Source organism: Saccostrea echinata, unplaced genomic scaffold (assembly GCF_033153115.1).
Source record: "Saccostrea echinata isolate AGI-Se365-2 ecotype Australia unplaced genomic scaffold, CSIRO_AGI_Sech_v1 ptg000025l, whole genome shotgun sequence".
Classification (NCBI taxonomy): domain Eukaryota; kingdom Metazoa; phylum Mollusca; class Bivalvia; order Ostreida; family Ostreidae; genus Saccostrea; species Saccostrea echinata.
The window spans coordinates 9149041-9171479 of NW_026889774.1; the positions used below are offsets into that span (position 1 = coordinate 9149041).

At 31.6% G+C, this 22439-nt stretch overlaps 1 protein-coding gene across 1 annotated transcript; it reads right to left on the bottom strand.

Moving 5' to 3' along the window:
• Positions 1 to 384: 384 nt before the first annotated feature.
• LOC133192590 (glutamate-gated chloride channel alpha-like) lies at positions 385 to 6294 on the bottom strand. Its single transcript, XM_061328581.1, has 8 exons — positions 5897 to 6294; positions 5695 to 5759; positions 5124 to 5185; positions 4473 to 4708; positions 3593 to 3675; positions 3314 to 3442; positions 2077 to 2420; positions 385 to 1456 (listed from the first exon to the last, which is right to left on the bottom strand). The coding sequence occupies exons 1-8, from the start codon at positions 5968 to 5970 to the stop codon at positions 1316 to 1318; spliced, it is 1134 nt and encodes a 377-aa protein (XP_061184565.1). The 5' UTR covers positions 5971 to 6294; the 3' UTR covers positions 385 to 1315.
• Positions 6295 to 22439: the final 16145 nt, after the last annotated feature.

Below are 22439 nucleotides of genomic sequence, written 5' to 3' on the forward strand. Positions count from 1 at the left end.
GGGCTTGTATCTACTTAGTAGATCCGACACTTAGGATATACAGTGTTGTTGGTTTTTAGTGCTTTATACATATATATATATATATATATATATATATATATATATATATATATATATATATATATATATATATATATATATATATATATATATATAATTAAATTTTAAAGAAAAAGTTTTGAAAGATAATGATTCTCTCCTTAAATAATTTTTTAAGAAACCAAAATAGAGAACATTCTAAAGTGTATGCAAAGTAAGTGAATCCATTCACAATTATGCATAATGCTTAGACTACATGTACAGTGCAGCGGCAAAAGACAATGTTGTGCATCTGTTCAGTTACATTCTAGGAAATTTTAAATAAGAAAATGAAACACTTCAGATATACAATAAATACAAGAATTTATTTGAAATAAAATTTGTTAAAAATTTATCTCATTCAGTCTTCATACATTTAAGGCAAAATAATGTCATGGCACATTAATAAAAATGAACCCGTACTAACAATGAAATATATATGTATCAATATTACTATACATGTATGTAGGTCCTTATGATGCAAAGGTGAACTAGTATGTTTTATAGACAAATAACCCTTTAAAAAACATGAATCCACATTCTGAGTTAAACTAAAGTACCGAATTATTATTCATATATAATTGTGAATTAACAAGCTAATTCAGGGAATTTATGTTCCCCAATTAAGGGTAAATTAAAAGGTGGAAAACCTTAAAATGCAGATGGAGAAAGAAAGGGATGATTGAGCATGACCTTTCGGTTAAAAAATCAATATGGGGTCTTTCTTTACATAAAGAGATTCATCGCATTAAATTTTATTTCAAGAGCTCAAAAATTTTAAGTTATCATCTGGAAACCATTTAATGCAAAATGTGTATTTTTGATCTTGAACTTAGTATCAATAGAGGTTTTCTTTAAGTTATAGAGGGTTTTGATATAAAAGTTCATTGCAAAAAATCAGAGAACTACATGTATACTTATCATCCGGAAACCATTCTCTACAATATGTGAATCTGACCTTGACCTTTGGACATAAAAATCAATAGGAGTCTTTTTCAAGCCACAGGAAGTTAAGAACAAGAATTTCATTGCAAAAGCTAAAGGACTTTTTTGGATTTTGTCCAGAAACTTAAGTTTTACAAACAGAGTGACAGACAAACGGAGGGAGAGACCCTGGAAATCGATATTCCCCGCTTCTAGTGAGTCAGTTTTATGCAGACATATTCCAACAAGAGAATCAAGTGTAATTATTGATAGAAAAATACATGTACTAAACGTTCTGTAATAAATTGGGATATTAATCTACCGATAAAAAATATATCCAATACACAACGTTAAATATTATAAACAAGAGAGGGTAGACAACTCTGAATATATTTTGAAGTCTTCCATGTTGGACGTCACAACAAGATGCCCCTTCTTCGTCTTCAGATCCCACCTAAATAAAGCCAGAGAAGTTATTATTAAAGAGCACGTGAGTAAAATGAAAATGCTTTTGGAAAGAAAAGGACTAAATTGGATATTTATCGGAGAGAAAACGAACAGTAATCATGATCAAAATTTTAATGCAACGGTACAAACTGAGGGCAGAAAACACAGACGCGTGGGAACAGGTGCCATCGAAAAGTACTTCGTCGGCATCCCCTGTCAACCAGTCACACCCGCCGGGAACCTTTTGTGTTTATCAGGTAAACGGAGTTAACCGTAAAAAAGGTCATTGTATATACTATGGGATTTCAAAATTGATGGCTTTTAGCGAGATTATTCATACCCAGTTACATTAACTTATTTGTCAGAAGCCTGTCTCGGTTTACAAATTGTTCGTACGTAAAACATGCTAGCAAATTCGAATCAACTAGGATATTTATATATAAATAAGGGAATAAGAAACTCAATACGTTTGTCATAAAGTTTGTTAGATTGCCATCGAAGTCTTTCTCTAGTAAAACATTCAAATACGAAACAGATGTGTTAGACCCTGGGGTTATTTTTTCTATTTCGAGTTCAATGGAATATATCAAAATCAACCTTTGAATGAATGAAGAGAAATGGGAGTACCTTGTATTTTTGTTTATTTTTATCCTTCCTTCGCTTCATATTGTGTACCACAGCAAACACACAGAGTGCAATAATTGTAAAGAACATACAAGCTGCCATCCAAATGTCAACTGCAATTAAGCCTTCAAGCCCACTCCCAAGTGAAACCACGCCCACTAGTTGCGTTACTATAGAGAGTACACATAACACACCCAGACTGGTGCGCGCGCCAACTTGGCCCTTGTCAATCCACATGCTCATCCATCCCAGAATCACTAAAAACACGCTTGGGACGTAGATACGTAAAATCAGTTGACTAAAGTCCCGTATTATACCGACTTGGAGTTTCAAACATGGACTTTCTCCTGTAAATAAATACACAGATGAAATGAGGTGATTCGATATCATGGGATAAGAATAACTCCTCAGAAGTAGTATTTCACGCAAGGGGTCACATTCAAGACACAATTTTTAGTTCAGTTTTTTCACCTCAGGATTACCTCTGTGCGCTTGGGTAGTGCTCCCCCCGCCCTTATTTATTAAAGATATCCCTCCAAACTTCACAAAAGCAACACTCGAATGTCTTATTCATAATCATAAAACACAAAAACGGTAAATTTTGAGAAAATATCATGGAATCTGGATGCGTTTCATTTAACATTCTTGAGAAAACAACACCATGTATATCTGCAAAGATTTCCTGACAATTTCCGTATATCATGTCTTACAGCAGGATTCCCTAAAACAGGGCGAAATACTGTAAACTAAACAAACTACATGTATCACTAGCAACAACATTAATTTGCAATTTCTTCAAATTGAAATCTATCTGCGACCATTAATTTTGAGCCTAAGAAACATTCTTCATAAATATACAATTGAATGGTTCGCGGCAATAATTCGTGAGTAAAGGAAGGTCGCAAACTCGCGGGGTATTTCTCGCACATGAAAGAAAGCTGGTTTACAGTCTCTGTAGCTTTAATAAAGATTTTCAGTCAGTTTTCCTCAGACGTTGAAAGAGAGACAATCTTCTTAATATTAGATTAATTTGCAGTTCCGTTCCACAATACTGATATTGCAGCAAAACTTGTAGAGGACCAGAGTTACAAATGTATCTTTAATGAGAATAGTACGAAGAATAATATACTCTCTAATACGAATGTGAAACTATAATTATAAATTCAAATCCAATGAAATAAAATGATTCTGTTTAAATATTATATTCACCTTTTCTATATCGCTTGACAAAAATATTTACTTGATTTTTGGGGACAGTCTGTTTCTGTAACACTGGCAACTTTTAAGCCACTGGTGGAAAACTCGTCACTGTATCTGATCGGGTTAGGATGACTCCAAATCATATTCACTTCAGATGTTGTAAAGGAGTCTATAAAATTAAGGTTAATTTGTTCAGGTGTGTTCGTCGATATTTTATTACAGAGAGGTAGTTTAAAATGCAAAAATGTTAACAAAAATCGCCTGGCATAAAGTTCTGAATTTGTTTGTCATTTATATATATACCCCAAACGCTACTCACAGCTTTTAAACACCATTGTACATATCTGAGAACCATGCGGAAAGCCAACTGACGTCAGGGGACATGGTGTTCTTACTGTTAATCTGTAAATAAAATAAATCAACAAATAGACAACTTGATTTATGCACAATTTCATATTGAATATATTCATATTGAAGCAATATGGTGTATAAACTCTGCCAAATGTTAAGGTTATGCCAAATTTTGTTTTCCTGAAAATTTCCTAAGCAATGGATTACAACTCCTGCATAAAAGATATGACCTGTAGAGGTAAATGTAATTTACACTTCTAATACTTCTAAGCTTTACTTGTTAGAGTTGATGGTTATGGCACCAAGTATTGCTTTAATCATTATTTGCTTCATGCAAGCTGGATCTCTTTCGCATAAAAATCTCTGTGTCATCAAGATCTGCGATACATATACGTTTCCATGCAATTTCTGCATAACTAAACTGACTTGCATAAAATAATTTTAAAATTCTAATCATCATAACCACCATAATTCATTTATTGCTGTGACTTAAGTGGGAGTCGAGATGGTAATCCTTAAATTGTCAAACATGAAATTTTGTCTTTCAAATCTATATAAACTTAACCTTGTCTGAAAGTCCTTCATTCAAAGATTTTAAAATATTTCCTCGTCTATTTAAAAAAAAGGTTTTTGAACATTATCAAAATTACGTGTAAAGACATTCAAATTAATGCTTCAAATTATGAAAACCCCGACCACAAAGTTTCACAAACAATGCTAATTATATTGAAATTTTTTTTTGAAGAATAAATTAATTCGATGGATAAATGTCCTATACTCTCTATACATGCTGTCTGGTTAATTATCTTTTGTAGCAGGTTTTGGGAGCAGTCATTGGTACAACTGACCTAGTACTTTTTACCAGTGTTCCATTGGGATAGATGCGGATGAATACATTTGGTTTGGTGACGCTGTGCTGCAGTTCAGATATGGCATTGTGTATGTAACTATCAGGTGTCCATATATACACATATTTATCCAAGTCCAGTAACACATATTTCCCCGCAAATTGGACAGAATTTGCGTTGTATCTTAGACGGATATCCTCCCATTCTTGAATTAGATGAAAAGAGCTTCCCAATTCCTAATGCAAAGGTTTCGTTCATAGGTAAATGTGCAAAGAACAAACTCAAAACATTGACTGACAGTAAATAGATCAAAATTTAATTCGTTAACTTGACCAAATATTTATTTAAAATGCAAATAAAAACTCTTTTGATCATCTGTTTGGTGCAAATTTCTCATGTAAAATTTACATATATGTTTCTTCTAAGACCGTTGCAGTTGTAATCAATAATGCGACATGAAAGTATTTGCTCCAAATGGCATGCAGTTCGCATTTCCCTGGATTTATTGAACGAAGAGGAAAATATTAAAAAATCTCTAATGAAATATTTAAAAACAAATAGTTGATCGATACAAGTTTATGTCATATCTATTACTTTTTATATTCAACAAAAAATCAATAGAAATGGTTTGGAAGAGATATTATTACTCACCGATAATGTCGCCGACTGTACGTGGGTGAAAAGAAGTTGTGTAGATATGTGGGTTGAATTACCTGAAATGTTGGTTTACATAGCATTATAATGAGAATCGCAAACAGTCTTGTCATAGTTAAGATACACCAACTATATGTTTTCAACCTCAATACTTCGTCGAAAAATCAATATATTAAAAAGACACGTTTTTCTGTAGAAAATGAAATTCGCTGCACTCGAATGCCTATCCAATTCTTCTTCTATTTTTGTTGTTGTTTTTTGTTTTGTTTTGTTTCTTTTTGTTTTGTTTTGTTTTGTTTTTTTTTTTTTGGTTTGTTTGTTTGTTTGTTTTTAGGGATTTTTTTGGGCATAATTAAATGTTGTGAAAATTTTCAAGGAATTATAATTAACAAATCATTTAAAGTCTGTATGTAATCTCTAAGGTCGTTAAGAACTTTTTGAAAAATTTTAAATCCCTTTGTATTCCTTTAAAGTCATGTAGAAGTTAGACGTAAGTGTATTGTACGAAGACAAATAACAGTACATGTAACTTGAAAACGATTCTATTTTGAAAATGTTCACAACTTACCTGTATAAGTCCATGGGGGTATATCAAAATTGTTTTGGGTCAAGTTCTTCTCGAGTTGTTCCCAGCTAAACATAAACAAGCTAATTAAGTAGATAATTCAGACCGAAATAAAACTTGTAATTGCCTTTAAAAACATTTTTTATTAATTAAAATTTATCGTAATGATACACCGAAGTTTTATTGAGGTATTCGGTTTTCTTACCTTGGCAAAGCATGAAGAATTCCAAATAGAGATAATAAGTGCACAATGCGTCCATACTGAATAGGAAGAAACATGATGGTTTCTCTCAAGTCATAACCCTAGAAGATTTTAAATGTCACTTCAATACTATCGGGTCTGCCTCTCCAGAATGCATAATACTCATTCAGAGCGATGACGGAAAATTCTTCAGGTTCATCGAGGTCAATTGAGATCACAAGGTTGTGTGTAAAGATCTTACCCGACCAGTTTCTAAATTCATGTTACGTGTTTAATCAATGAAAGGTATTCTTGAAAGGGCGTTTCAGCTTGGCAGGCAGCGACGTGTTTTGCTATATATATCTCCCACAACTTTCACAAAAACTTTGTTAAAATGAAAGTATTTTAAGCATTATTGAAGCATTACTTTGTGACATAAACTGTATCAATCCATGGCGGGTACATTCCAATCGATGAAATGAAGACTGTTCCATTGTAATTCTTGTAAATCTCAATGCTCGCCGGATAAGATCTGGAATATCTTCATTAAGCCCAAATCTCTCTAATGTAGCCCAAGGTCACATATCTGTGTCATCTGTAAAAGTGGGTATTAAATGAATTCTTTATATCTAGAGTTCTACTTTAAATGTGAACAGGAACGGATCCAAGACTTTTATTACGGTGCGCTTCTATCGCCTGGTGTGTGCCTTACGTCCAGCAACACCTATGTCCTTGGCCCTTTGGACGATTCCTTTTTTACCTTAAAATATGACAAGGTTGAGGTTAACAGTTAACTTTATTGTCTCGTGTCTCGAGCGTAAGTGAACAATATATTACAATATAATAAAGATTGATTAATTTACAAAGTATTAATTATGATAATTAATTAATAGTAAGATACAAAATATGAAATATTAATTTGTATTAAATTACCAAACAACTTAAAGGGATAATAAAGAAACAATACAGTGGTCCGCCATTAAACATTGACGGCCATATTGAAAAAGTACTTCCGGTTACATTTATGGTGCTAAAAATATTACAAGAGTTATGGCGTCCGATACATTTCAACATAAGTGAAATAAAATGAAATGTTATAGATGGAAAATAAAACACAATTTTAATCGTATACTTAACTTTAATAATGCGGTGAAGCATGATATTTATTTTCTGGATTAATTAACTTTTAAAGGAATTAATACCTAATAATATGATGACCATTGATTATTCTTTTTACAATAAATGCATAGATCCTAACTTTAATTTACAATTAATAATCCAAACTGTTAATTTAGAATAAAACTAAATTATTAATTAAAAATACTAAATATTCCTTATAAATATAAAATAAATAAATGTTTCAATACTGACCTTAAAATATGACAAGGCTGAGATTAACAGAGTTTATTGTCTCGTGTCTCGAGCGTAAGTGACGGGAGGGAGACGGGAGAACAAACTTAAACCTCCAACCTGTCCTCTGAGAGGTCACTCAAGGGGGATTATTATATTTAATTACAATTGTCATTAATAGAATTTAATCGATATTTATTCCTAACGGAGCCTCGCAAGGATAGCGTCCCTTATTACCTAGAGCTTGATTTAACTTGCCGAAGAGTTTCTCACTTTTTTCTGACATCTATTGTTAAGAGTCCTCTATACACTGCACACTAAAGAGTTCTGATTTTGTGGTATTTTTATGCAAATAGAGTGATCTGCCCTTTGATCAAGAATAAAACTAATTGAAATGTACAATTTCATACGTGTGATTCTTCCGGCGGGAGACAAAATCTCCCGATATTTCACCCCCCTTCCGCCCCTCCCGATTAATTTTTAAATCTTCCGTGTTTTAAAAATTCTTCAAATTAAATATTACTTGCAATATTTTTTATCATGTTTCATATAATTGCTTAGAATGAAAAGAAATTGAGATAACAACGCCATTTTCACAGCAGTAGGCTTCGTAGGAATCAACATGAGGTCGTAGGCTTCGTAGGAATCAACATGAGGTCGTATAATTAGGTTGTAAAAATTAGTGATATATCAACTTGATAAATGACCATTGATGCTTATTACTGAATGCAAAACATTGTAATTAGTTGCTAAAATACCCAGTTACCCGTCTTCTAATGCTGCAGTGGTCATTAAAAGATACAGTTATAATGTAGGTCACACTCTAGTTAAAAATAGATCAAACTACAGGGTGTTGCTAAAATATACCTGACTCTAATTTGTATATTTTTTGAGAGGGTACTTTTATTTCATCTGTACATATTCTAAACAAATTACTGACATAGAGTTTGTTACATAAAACCTTAGAATGTTTTACTTCACTTACTAGTTGATATATCAATACCAAATCAAAAATAAAATTTTATCCAATGTTTTAATGATGCTGTTAACTCTTAATTAATTTACTAGTAAATGAATTGATTTTATTTTGAATACTCAATTTCACTTCATTTGAATAAAAACTTTATCATATTTTTCTTAAAACTAGACAACAACTTTATAAAATAAAATTTGTAAAGTAATAAACTGGGAGAAGGTATTTTTTCCTGAATTTAGAGGGTTGGATGGTCTTTTGCGATTTGAAAAATGTCGATAAAAAATCTCCAGCTTTGAGACCCAAACTCCAGCTGAAAAATTTCAAATCTCCACTTGTGATTTTTCAGTTCTGTCACATGTATGCAATTTATTACTTAATTTTTGATCAAATCAAACATTCATAACACTTTAATAGGCCCAGATGAATAGATAGAATACTTCATTTGCAGATATTTTGCCCACTTAAGTAAACAACAGTATTTATGTTCATCAGTACTTCATTGTCTTTGAACATTTTTCCTGGGGGTAAATGCAAGGCACCTTATGTTGAAAATGTGATAGATAAGCTCAATACTTACACCTTTACACACTATAATTTTCTAGATGTCCTAAAAATATTTTCCTCTGGTGTATAGAAGGTACTTAAGAGTTAATCCCGAAGTGATAGCAATTAACTCAAATACCTACGTACTGACAGATGAATAGATAGACAAGCAAATGTTTATATTACAAATTAACTTTACCATTTGATAATTGCCAATATGTGAGACTGTATTATTCTAAAATAAACTGTAACATTTTTACCAAGAAATAAAGGAAACCTATGCGTGAATGTTAATCTGAACAAACTAATTTATTTATTTAGAAGCCACACTTAATTCTAAAAATTTCCTATTCTCGAAATCATAAACTTTTAAATAAAACTTGCCTATAATTTTAGTTAGAAAAATAAAATAATGAAGATAAAAATATTGATAATTATTGATTATATAAAATTATGTCAAAATTTAAAAACATTAAAATGTGCACCGTCACACTTTCACTTGAAAAGGGTGGCCGGGGCGGGGGCACTGCCCAAAAAGTAAGAAAAATATGAATAATGCGCCTGCTATTCAGTTTTTGAGCACATTTAATGCCATATTAATAATAAAACAACTGGGAACAACAAAACAAAACAAAAACAAATAAATAAACAAACAAACAAAAAAACCACTCATCATTATCAGTCAATAATAAGAATGCTTTTTTATTCATTTCTTTTCTTTCGGTTTGTTTTGTATTGTTTTCTCTCCCTCCCCCTTTTTTGTGGGGGGGGGGGACACAAAAGATGTCTCCAGAACCCCAGTCCACTCCCCATCATCACTTAATTATTATATATAATGACCTTATTATGCATATATAGTGGGGTATTTTTGTATGAAACGGTAATTTTGAGAGTTTTTTTTCTATTTTTTCATATAGATACATGTACATGATAAATAAGTATAATAAATATGGGGGGGGGGGGGGTAGCCCAGGGGGTGTATATCCGTGGGGGTAGTGGGGTCCTAGCTGTCCAGTCTGTGATATATTGCTGTATATTGGCTTGTATATTGTTGGTGACCTGTGTAGTGTATTTAATTCAATACTTGTGTAAATTCACACAGCTTTTAAAGTGTTGGATGATAAAAAGAAGGAATAAATTAATTTAATTTATCTGATCATACTTAGTATACTTAACAACTAGCTTAAGCGCTAATCCTAAACAAATACAAAAATCAATCTGTCTACAAGTTCATAAAATCATGCTCTTTGTTAGTAATGGTAAATTCAAGTTCAATTGAACCTATACCGCTGTTTCATACAGGTCCTTCAGCTATGGGCAAGATACTCTGATGGGCGACAACCTCAGTAAGAAACTGAGAAATTATCAAAATGAATCTAAAATATAAAATAAAACGCAGAACTTTCCTTTTTCGCTGTAAGTTTTTCCAGCCATAATTTTTTCCTCCATTCTCTAAATTAGTTCCATTTCTCCATCATACACCAGTATTCTTGTATACACTTTAAATAACACAGTATCCTTGGCTTATTTCCGAACGGCTACTCGCCAAAGTTAAGAAACAAGATAGATCTAATAATGCAAGGGAATAGGCCAGGATTCTCTGAGGAGGCACGCGTTCCAGTATATCGTATATAAAGATACACGATAGATTCCCCGAAAGGCTGCTCGCTAAAAGCATCATGTAATTAATAAGCATGGGTAATTAAGATCGAGGTCTTCTCAGGAGGGAACAGGTAGATTTTAAACAAATGGCGATCAATAAATAATCATGCAATAATTTTTGCGAAGCACTTAAGATTTATGCAATGCGTTTTACATACATTTTACGCTATTTTACATGTTGTTTCTATTTTTTGTCTTCAAAATGTCATTTACATGTATATTAACTTGTAAACAATGAATTAAACTTCTTGATTTAATCTGTTTTATATACATATTATACATATATTGATATATATATATACTAGTGTGCATATATATATATATATATATATATATATATATATATATATATATATATATATATATATATATATATATATATATATATATATATATCAATCATCGGACTTTGGAGTCCTACATATATACGTGTTGCATGTTGATAATAGCGCCATCTTCTCCTCACTGCTAATGGCTCGGCTGTGTACAAAACTTCAAGACGATACCAAATTTAAAGAGCACGACTCTTACTACATGTATTAAGGCTGGGGTTGACCTGGTAAAATAGGCGAAACTTATATCTCCATCACTGTCAGTGTAGCTGACAAGAGCTGCACTGAGCAAAGTCAGCTCTGTTTACAAATTATCTATTGTAATATTCCAATCCATTTTGTGCGTCATTAAATAAACATAATTAAGTGCACAACTGAAATTTGCGCACTTTTTGCAATTGTATCTATATCATTGATCAATTAATTTAGAAACAATTCGATCTGCTGTATATACACATATACATTAATCACTTGTAAGACATAAGATTCTCGAACATAAAATATCATTTATGTAAATCTCATAAAAAAGATAATTGCAGTTTTATGTTATCGTCTTTTTACTTTGAGGAACATTGTTTGAAAATATGATTTTTAAAGACAACAAAGTATTAACTGAAAAAGAAACATTTTATTTATTTATTTTCTAAATAGCAACATATTTACATTAATTAATCTTATCACTGACACACGAAGAGGCACTGCCACACATGGTTTATACCATAGTAATAAATATTAGTGTCATATTTAAAAGGGGAATAACTCAATTTTATCTTTAAATTAGTAACAAATTTAAAGTGTTTGTTCATTTTGGTAAAACAATTATTTTATGCATACATAATCTACTGGTAGCAACTGATTTAAAATGATTAGAAACTTTGTATATATTCTAAAGTAAATTAATTAATATTTGTCATTGCAAAATGCTTACTTGAAAAAAGAGGCTTTGTTAAAAAATTACCTACCATTAAATGTTGACAAGTTTTGTCCAGACTGGCTGAGAAAGTGAGAATTTAATTTAAGCACTAAATAATTGTATTTTGTCTAGTTTTTAAATGTGAGTAAAGCATGGAAAAAAGAAACATTTCTTAAATTTCTAGACAAGAGGGAATTCCAAAAATCCTTGAAATTGAGAAAATTAAACTTTTTTTCATATATTTTCATATATTATTTATATATTTGTAAATATATACAATGCTATGTGCCTCTCAGACCCTTGATTTTACTTTTGTAGAAGCATAAACCACAAATGGCAGTGCAAAAGAGATGGTCATTGCTTTGTGCCTGGGAAGATATGTTTCTTTTGAAAGAAAATGACTCTCATCAGCCACGTACCTTAAATCACTTGACACTGTTTTAGTGTTTTGGCAGTGTGATATATCCGAGGTTTAAAATACATGTATCAACATATACAGACTGTTTAGATTTTGTAGTATTATCATCATCACCTTCTCATTTAGAAATACAGGTTTAATCATCAAGCCCCAACGTTTGATTACTGTTACTAATGGTGTCAGATTAATTTGCTCCCTGTTCCTTTTGCACCATTGTATAAAGTCCATAACAATGATTTTTAGAATTAGCTATTTGTTATAACTTAATCTGAATTTAAATCTACGATGTTGATAATGTGTCAATGTCACAAGACTTTAAAATCTGCAACAGTTGTATTGACTATATTAGTTTGACCCTGTGTTTCATGATTGTATCATTACTTTCATTAGTGTAGCATTTATTTGTAAATCTGAAACCTGGATGCCGTATAAAACTTCTGGTATTAAGATTACATTTTTGTTTTTGCTTTCTATATTTGAAAATGCTTAGGTTAATTGTGAAATATTTACGGACCACAAAAAAAGACATTGACTTTCTAAAAATTCATTCGAGGTATAATACTAGTAATTGATCATAAAAAAAATGTAAAAGGAATACTTGCTGCATACACACTAAGAAATGTCAAAAATTGTGGTTTTAATATTCTTAATGATAGTTGTGCAAGTGCATTTCATTTGTTAAAATAAGGCAGCAATGCTCAATAAATATACAACTTGTATAATTATACTATAAAAAGAAAGAAATATAATTGTTTTCTCATAATATCACAAAGTATTATTTGTTAATTGGATTTTAAAATACATTGCATCATGTCATGAAATTGACACCAGAAATCAAATGGAAATTTAAATTTCTGTTTCTAAGTAGACATTTCATTTTATTCATCACTAGAGCAATACCCATTAGCTAAGCTTGAACAACCATCAACTCGTATCAGTACTTTGATTTATAGTAGCTATTTTATCTGTGATCTGCAACATATGTCCATGTCCTTTATATATTTATGCCCCGCCATGAATATGGCCGGGGCATATAGTGTTTGTCATGTCCGTCTTCCGTCCTTCTGTCCTTCCGTCCTTCCGTCTGTCCTTCCGTCACACTTTGCGTTTAGCTCTCTTCAAAGCTCAGTTTCAAAGATACCATTCAAGATATTTTTATCAAACTTCATATGCTGATAGATATTGATGAGAGCTATGCAACTGCATCAACATTTTTTGACCTTGACCTTTCCTTTGACCTTGACCTCACTTTTCTTAAATTAGTGTTTAGCTCAGTTTTAAAGATACCATTCAAGGTAGTGTAATCAAACTTCATATGTTGATGCATACTGATGTAAGCTATTCAACTGCATCAACATTTTTTGACCTTGACCTTTCTTTTGACCTTGACCTCACTTTTCTTAAATTAGTGTTTAGCTCAGTTTTAAAGATACCATTCAAGATAATGTAATCAAACTTCATTTGTTGATACATACTGATGTAAGCTATTCAACTGCATCAACGTTTTTTGACCTTGACCTTTCTTTTGACCTTGACCTCACTTTTCTTAAATAAGTGTTTAGCTCAGTTTTAATGAAAGCATTCAAGATATTTTTAACAAACTTCATATGCTGATACATAATGATGAGAGCTATTCAACTGCATCAATATTTTTTACCTTGACCTTTCCTTTGACCTTGACCTCACTTTTCTGAAATAAGTTTTAGCTCAGTTTTAAAGATACCATTCAAGATAGTGTTATCAAACTTCATATGCTGATACATACTGATGAGAGCTATTCAACTGCATCAACATTTTTTGACCTTGACCTTTCCTTTGACCTTGACCTCACTTTTCTTAAATCAGTGTCAAACTTCATATGCTGATACATACTGATGTAAGCTATTCAACTGCATCAATATTTTTTCACCTAGACCTTTCCTTTGACCTTGACCTCACTTTTCTCAATTTGTGTTAAAATGTTGCATTACTAATATACCCTCGGCGGGGCATTCATGTCCTATGGACATATTTCTAGTCTGTGTAAACGTGTGTGGTTCCTAATTAATTTCATTCATTCACAGTGGCTTTACATGATCCTAGTGTAAGTAGATGCATTACGTATGGTCACTGTTTTTTTCATCGCTTACACTCGTTTTATTTGCCATCACCATCCTTGTGTTGTTTGTAGGCTTGTAGTTCAGTGATATGGATCTGATCCGTGTCCTTCTAGAGAGTTGATTCTGAAGCTGCATTAAATTAGCTTTGTTTCATTGTTATGTTCATGTACTGTAGATTGATCTTATAAATGTACAGTATCAGTGGTAGAAAGAATACACGTACCTTGCTTTGAATGTGCTAAAATTTCACGTAACAGACATTCCTTTTGTTGGTGATTTTTTTCTTTCATTGTATGAAGAGATGAAAGCTCTAAGAGTATCAGAAATTAACATGTGACACTCCTTAACAAGGTGGAATGCATACACATGTACCTATTGTAATTGTAAAAATAATTACATTTTTAAAAAAGAAAAACATCAGAATGTATATATATATATATATATATATATATATATATATATATATATATATATATATATATATATATATATATATATATATATATGTCTCATTCTACACAAATCTGGTACATGTAATGTTTGAAACATTTTGACCGCAGTGCATTCATCATGTTATTTTGATGCAGAGTGAATTAGTACTGGTATTCATTTACTGTGCTTGCAGAATTAAGGTTGTAAATAATGTTTATAGAAGAAGAGATTTTAATTGAATGTAGATTATAAACATGTACACTGATCAAATTTGTAAACATTTTCATTATAGCATGTAATAAATATAAATGATATAACATGGTCTTCCAGTGTTCTGCCAAGTGGCATACTTTTTATACGCCCGTCTTAAAACAAGACATATTATATTATAGTGTTCATGTCCATCCGTCTGTCTGTCTGTTAGCTTTTGCATGCCCGGCTCATAACTTAAATACTATGAGGCCTAGAATTACAAACTTGGTCATTTAATGTATATTAGGTAGAAGATATGTCTCATCATGTTTAGAGGTCACTGTGACCTTCAATTCAGGTAAATTAAAAAAAAAAAAACTTCAATTTTAACAGTCCCAACAGATGTAAGAGCATTGCATTAATCTTTATATTAAAAAATGTTATTACAAGAAAATACACACTTTTTTCATGATATACTTTACAACAATCTATAACAATGTGTTTGATGTCAATAATGAGAGAAAATCCATGCACTTCTCCCATGGGTTTAGTCATCAAGCAGTGGTCAAGGTAATTTTGATTACTGAAAAATTGCATGTCAAATTAGAGATTAATGATTTTAGTGTAAGGAGATTTCTGTTAGAGCATCTCTGATCAAGCAGGTGTTATCTACATCTCTCGGGGAAATGGGCAGATAAAATCTGCTTTTGAATTGTACATGTATTTGATAGTTCGTGTCAGATTAAAAGTTCTTGTTGGCTAGCCATTACTTTCAAAATGAAGATGGACAAATAAGGCGAGCAAAATGCCAATAGAGCTTTGAACATGTAGGTGAAAAATTAAATCTCATTTATAGCAAAATTTTCTTTGATATTTCATCTAACATTTAAGTATACTTTAAGTAAAATCTCCAAAATTTGCAAAAATCTCACGAAGATTGAAAGTATTTGCTTATGAAAAAGCAAACACGCACTAAAGGGGGTAAAAAGGACCATTTTCTCATGCTACATGTATAATTCAATTTTTCGATATGAGTGGGTCTTTGTTCCAAAGTTTATCCTCAAAGTTTGCGTAAAACTATACGTTTTTTTAGTTAACAAAATACGGAGCAAACCCACTATACTTTAAAAATACACTTTTATGATACAACATTCGCATATTTCTGAGAAATACTTGAAGTCCAATTAATCAACAGTCATATCACAAACATGATTTAAATGCCAATAATCGCAGGAGATGTGAAGCGTAGTGGTTAGCGCGTTAGTCTCAAAGGAAAATAATACTTACATCACAGGAGATGCAATAATTCAACTGAAGACAAATAATTCAACAATACGTATAAATTCCATTATTCAATCAATGTTATTTTCATGTTGATAAGAGAACAACAATTCCATTAATATTCGTGCATTAATTCGGCAAACTATTGAATAAACTATTGAATAAGCTCTAATTGAATAAATGCGCGCAATAATTCAGAATCTGTGGAAATCTTTCTTAAGATATTGAGAGTTATGTTATCAAATTTCATCGAAAAAGTTCAAAGAAAACTTGAGATATCATCTTGGAAACCATATTTTGCAATGTGTGAATTTCTGACCTTTGAACTTTTGACTTCAAAATCAATATGATTCTCCTATAAGCCATGGGTAAGGAGCTGTGATATAAATTTTATTGCAAAAACTCAGTGGGTTGTTTGTTTGTTTGTTGTTGTTGTTTTTGAAATATCGCCGGAAACAAAGTGTTGCAGACATAATGTCTGAAATTTCTGACCTTGGCCTTCGACCTTTTCATTTCAAAATCAATATGATCTTTTTTTAGGCTAAATTAAGGGAGTTGTCAAATTTAATTTTATTGAAAAACTGCTCAAAGAAAAAAAAATGAAGTTATCATTTGGAAACTTTTATTTGCAATGTATAAATTTAGGACTTTGACCTTTGAACTTCTGATCTCAAAATCAATAGGGGTCTTCGATCTTTAGACCAAAGGCAGTTGAGATATAAAAATTCATTCAAGAAGCTCAAAGACTTTTTTAGATGTTGTATGGAAACGGAAGTGTTACACACAGAAAGAATGAGAAAGGGAAACAGATGAATGGGAGGACGGATCAGACCCAAATTAATATCCTCCACTTTCAATAAAAGCAGGGGACAAAAAACCCACCCCGCTATCTAGAAAGTACGAGATACTTAAATCTCGTATTTAATTACGAGACCAGGTCTCGTAATTACGAGATTTTATTCGTACTTACGAGAATATTTTCTCGTAATTACGAGATAATTTTCCGGTAATTACGAAATAAATTAATGATGTGAGTTTGTTTTAATTTGATACTAATAGGCTTAAAAAAACTTATTTATCAAGGGCTTTATCTTAGTGCTTGGTAATCTCAGAGTTTATCCATTTTTATTTGATAATGCAAAAATTTAACAAGGCAAATAATTAATGCAGTAAATTTTATATATATATATATATATATATATATATATATATATATATATATATATATATATATATAATCCAAAGTCCGATAGTCACGCCAAAGTCCGATGGTCTGCGCCAAACCCCGATGCTTTGACACGCCAAAGTCCGATGGTGTGAAAAACAACGTTTATGACGTCAAAGTGCTATTGCGCCAAACTGCAATGCCGCGCCATGCCAAGGTCTTATTTTAAAAATAAGTATAAATAAATATCATTATGCGAAAACTAACCCTCATCTCTCGGATGGGTGCGAAACTAACCCTAATCGCTCGAAAAGTGTGTAACAACTATAACCTAGATATCTTGGGTGGGTACGAGACAAACCCTAATCACTCGACTACTGTGTGAGGACTAACCCTAAATCTCTCGGGTTGTGCAAAGCAAGGACCTACCCTAATCTGTCGAGTGGTGTGCGAGAACTAATCCTGATATCTCTGGAAGGTGCAAGCAATAAGCAAAATCAACAAAACTGTTTGCGAGGACGAATTCAGATATAATTGCTTTTGAATGCAGGACAACGGCGTCAAGGATTGACGTCGGATTATTGTGACGTAATAAACGTTAATTGTTTCTCCGCACCATCGGACTTTGGCGTGTCAGACCATCGCACTTTAGAGCAGCGCGTCTCATAGAAAACGAGCCATCGGACTTTGGCGTGACCATCGGACTTTGGCGTCCGTACCGACAACAAACCATCGGGGTTTGGCGCAGACCATCGGGGTTTGGCGAGACCACCGGACTTTGGCGTCACCATCGGACTTTGGAATCTTATATATATATACTCGATTAGTATGACTATCGATAAACTCACAGACTTAGCTTAATTATCTACCAGAATTACATATAACTATGCATAAATGTAATTACCTTGATGTGTCTCCTTTATCTCTCCAAGTATGCCTTTTCTTTTCTTTTGAAGTAATGCTGTCGATTTTTCGTGCCAATTTGCATTCATTGTTTATAAACAAAACAGCGTAGTGCGTAGGAAGATGAAAAGTAGTTCAGTCTATTTGCAGATTTTAATCTCAAACCTTTTTCTTCAGCATTTTTAAGTGAATTCATTTAATAAATCATGTTTGGAAAAAATGAAATTTTAAAAAAAAATTGACTCTGCACATATGCATATACAGGAATATGAGAAGTGACGAAATACGCTTTTGTCTCTTCAGAAGTTTAAAGTGCACTATATTTTTTGCCGGATATTCGATAAAAATGATATTGTGTTTACCTAATATGAATTTGGTTTTTGAAAAGAAACGGTATAATGTGTAGAAAAAATATGTTCTATTTCATTTATGTTGAATTTTTAAAACTCAAAGATAAATTATTGTAGAAGGAACTAATTAAATGAGCTGTGTTCTTTGGTTGAAATGCAGGAAACCTGAGTAAGAGCGTAACTGAGTTGATGTTCCATCAACTCGTAAAAATGTTTTATCCAAGCATGCTTATTGAACAGCATAACACAGCAAGTACTGCAGTACAATCGTACACAGTCAAACAGATCATGCTTACTGTGACAATCATGATATTCATCATGTTAATTCATGCAAAACAAAAACACTAACAAATTTTGGACATGATCATAATATTATGAGACTCAGTATTGTAACACTTTATTTTCAATACCATAATGTAAAACAAAAATGGACTTCATTTTACTGAATGACATTGCATTGTAGTGCAGTGCAAAAAAATGCAGTTAAATTCTTATTATGGTCAACAGTATAAATTCTCATGCAAACAAAAAATTCCACTCATCAGTCATAAAGGAGTGTTCATTTCTTTTGGATCTTTTACGCATACTCAAATAAGTCATTCGATAAAAAAATAACCAGTAACACATAACCTTGCGAAAGTCCTTCGACTTAACTACTGATTGTTAATTTTGATTCATATCAAAAGAAACAAATATTTAAGAATATGAGAATAAAAGAAATGCTCTCTAGTCTGGTTTTGAAACCTTTTTTTCAAAGCATAAAATGAAAAAAAAAAGTGTGTGTTTTCAATCAGTTTTTCAATTCAATTAAGAAAAAAAAATGACTAATTTAATTTTATTGGACAATTTGGCAGGCATGGCATTGTATTGCAGCAGAGTGCAGTAAAGAGTGCAGTATGATGCAATTCTACTTGTATTTAAACAAGCACAATTATTTTACTTGTCAATGTATTAGAAATATTCCCCACCATCCACCCTCCAAAGACAGCTTTTATATACAATTTGTCCTTGTGATTGAATGTTTATTTGGAAATTTGCATAATGTAAGTTTTGTTTCAAAGTTCGATAACTCAAATAATGTCCCTTTGAACAACGTAGGTAAAACGATCATTGATTTCTGCTTTATATTATGTAAATGTTTAAGCAATGCTAACGAGTAACAGGCTTGTATACTATATATAAGACGTTGGAGAGACATTCACAAATGACCATGCGTTAAAGTCAGAGTAAATAATGGTTACGGGTAATGTCGCGTGTAAAGGACTTAGTGTGAGCTTATCTCACTAAACAAGTACTGCTAAGCAGTATTGAAAAGCCTCTTTGATTGTTCTACAAAGTCATCGGCGCTTTGTTTGAGGTTCAAAATATTCACTCATCAGTCAAACAGGAAAGGTTATATTTTTTTCACTGTTTTGCCTAATAATAAAACTTGACCAACTATGTTTTAATTAGACAGTACATCGAGTATTACAATGCAATGTATTGTAGGACAGTTATATTTTTATTTAGAAACAAAATTAATTATCTTGCAATTAAAGAACTTCACTCGACACTCCAATTTTCCTCGGGATGTTTCGCATATATCCATATCAGTCTTTCAATAAAGAGAAATCAGCAAAAGTAACTGTTCTTTGATGAGAACTTAGCTCTAAATACTGTTATCAGAATATATTCTGTTTATACTTCCTGGTGCTTATATGCATCACTCTCAAAATTAACACTCATTAGTCAAACATGAGATTTCTCTCTTTTTCAATCTTTCAGATACCCAAACTAGGCGTTGCATAAAATAATAAACGGCAATGAAAAAATTTGTCGAAAAATCCTTCGACATTATTACTGCATTGTTAATTCAGATTCCTATGAAAGAGAACAATCTTAAAAGAAAATGTGAATGAAAATATTCCATCCAGTCTGTTTTTCAAAACTTTTTATAGAAATAAAAATATATTAGAAAATATGTTAATTTACACCTTATTTTCAATACCATAATGTAAAACAAAAATGAACTTCATTTTACTGAATGACATTGCATTGTAGTGCAGTGCAAAAAAATGCAGTTAAATTCTTATTATGGTCAACAGTATAAATTCTCTTGCAAACAAAAAATTCCACTCATCAGTCATAAAGGAGTGTTCATTTCTTTTGGATCTTTTACGCATACTCAAATAAGTCATTCGATAAAAAAAATAACCAGTAACACATAACCTTGCAAAAGTCCTTCGACTTAACTACTGATTGTTAATTTTGATTCATATCAAAAGAAACAAATATTTGAGAATATGAGAATAAAAGAAATGCTCTCTAGTCTGGTTTTGAAACCTTTTTTTCAAAGCATAAAATGAAAAAAAAAAAAAAGTGTGTGTTTTCAATCAGTTTTTCAATTCAATTAAGAAAAAAAATGACTAATTTAATTTTATTGGACAATTTGGCAGGCATGGCATTGTATTGCAGCAGAGTGCAGTAAAGAGTGCAGTATTATGCAATTCTACTTGTATTTAAACAAGCACAATTATTTTACTTGTCAATGTATTAGAAATATTCCCCACCATCCACCCTCCAAAGACAGCTTTTATATACAATTTGTCCTTGTGATTGAATGTTTATGTGGAAATTTGCATAATGTAAGTTTTGTTTCAAAGTTCGATAACTCAAATAATGTCCCTTTGAACAACGTAGGTAAAACGATCATTGATTTCTGCTTTATATTATGTAAATGTTTAAGCAATGCTAACGAGTAACAGGCTTGTATACTATATATAAGACGTTGGAGAGACATTCACAAATGACCATGTGTTAAAGTCAGAGTAAATAACGGTTACGGGTAATGTCGCGTGTAAGGGACTTAGTGTGAGCTTATCTCACTAAACAAGTACTGCTAAGCAGTATTGAAAAGCCTCTTTGATTGTTCTACAAAGTCATCGGCGCTTTGTTTGAGGTTCAAAATATTCACTCATCAGTCAAACAGGAAAGGTTATATTTTTTTCACTGTTTTGCCTAATAATAAAACTTGACCAACTATGTTTTAATTAGACAGTACATCGAGTATTACAATGCAATGTATTGTAGGACAGTTATATTTTTATTTAGAAACAAAATTAATTATCTTGCAATTAAAGAACTTCACTCGACACTCCAATTTTCCTCGGGATGTTTCGCATATATCCATATCAGTCTTTCAATAAAGAGAAATCAGCAAAAGTAACTGTTCTTTGATGAGAACTTAGCTCTAAATACTGTTATCAGAATATATTCTGTTTATACTTCCTGGTGCTTATATGCATCACTCTCAAAATTAACACTCATTAGTCAAACATGAGATTTCTCTCTTTTTCAATCTTTCAGATACCCAAACTAGGCGTTGCATAAAATAATAAACGGCAATGAAAAAATTTGTCGAAAAATCCTTCGACATTATTACTGCATTGTTAATTTAGATTCCTATGAAAGAGAACAATCTTAAAAGAAAATGTGAATGAAAATATTCCATCCAGTCTGTTTTTCAAAACTTTTTATAGAAATAAAAATATATTAGAAAATATGTTAATTTACACCTTATTTTCAATACCATAATGTAAAACAAAAATTGAAACTTCATTTTACTGAATGACATTGCATTGTAGTGCAGTGCAAAAAAATGCAGTTAAATTCTTATTATGGTCAACAGTATAAATTCTCTTGCAAACAAAAAATTCCACTCATCAGTCATAAAGGAGTGTTCATTTCTTTTGGATCTTTTACGCATACTCAAATAAGTCATTCGATAAAAAAAATAACCAGTAACACATAACCTTGCAAAAGTCCTTCGACTTAACTACTGATTGTTAATTTTGATTCATATCAAAAGAAACAAATATTTGAGAATATGAGAATAAAAGAAATGCTCTCTAGTCTGGTTTTGAAACCTTTTTTTCAAAGCATAAAATGAAAAAAAAAAAAGTGTGTGTTTTC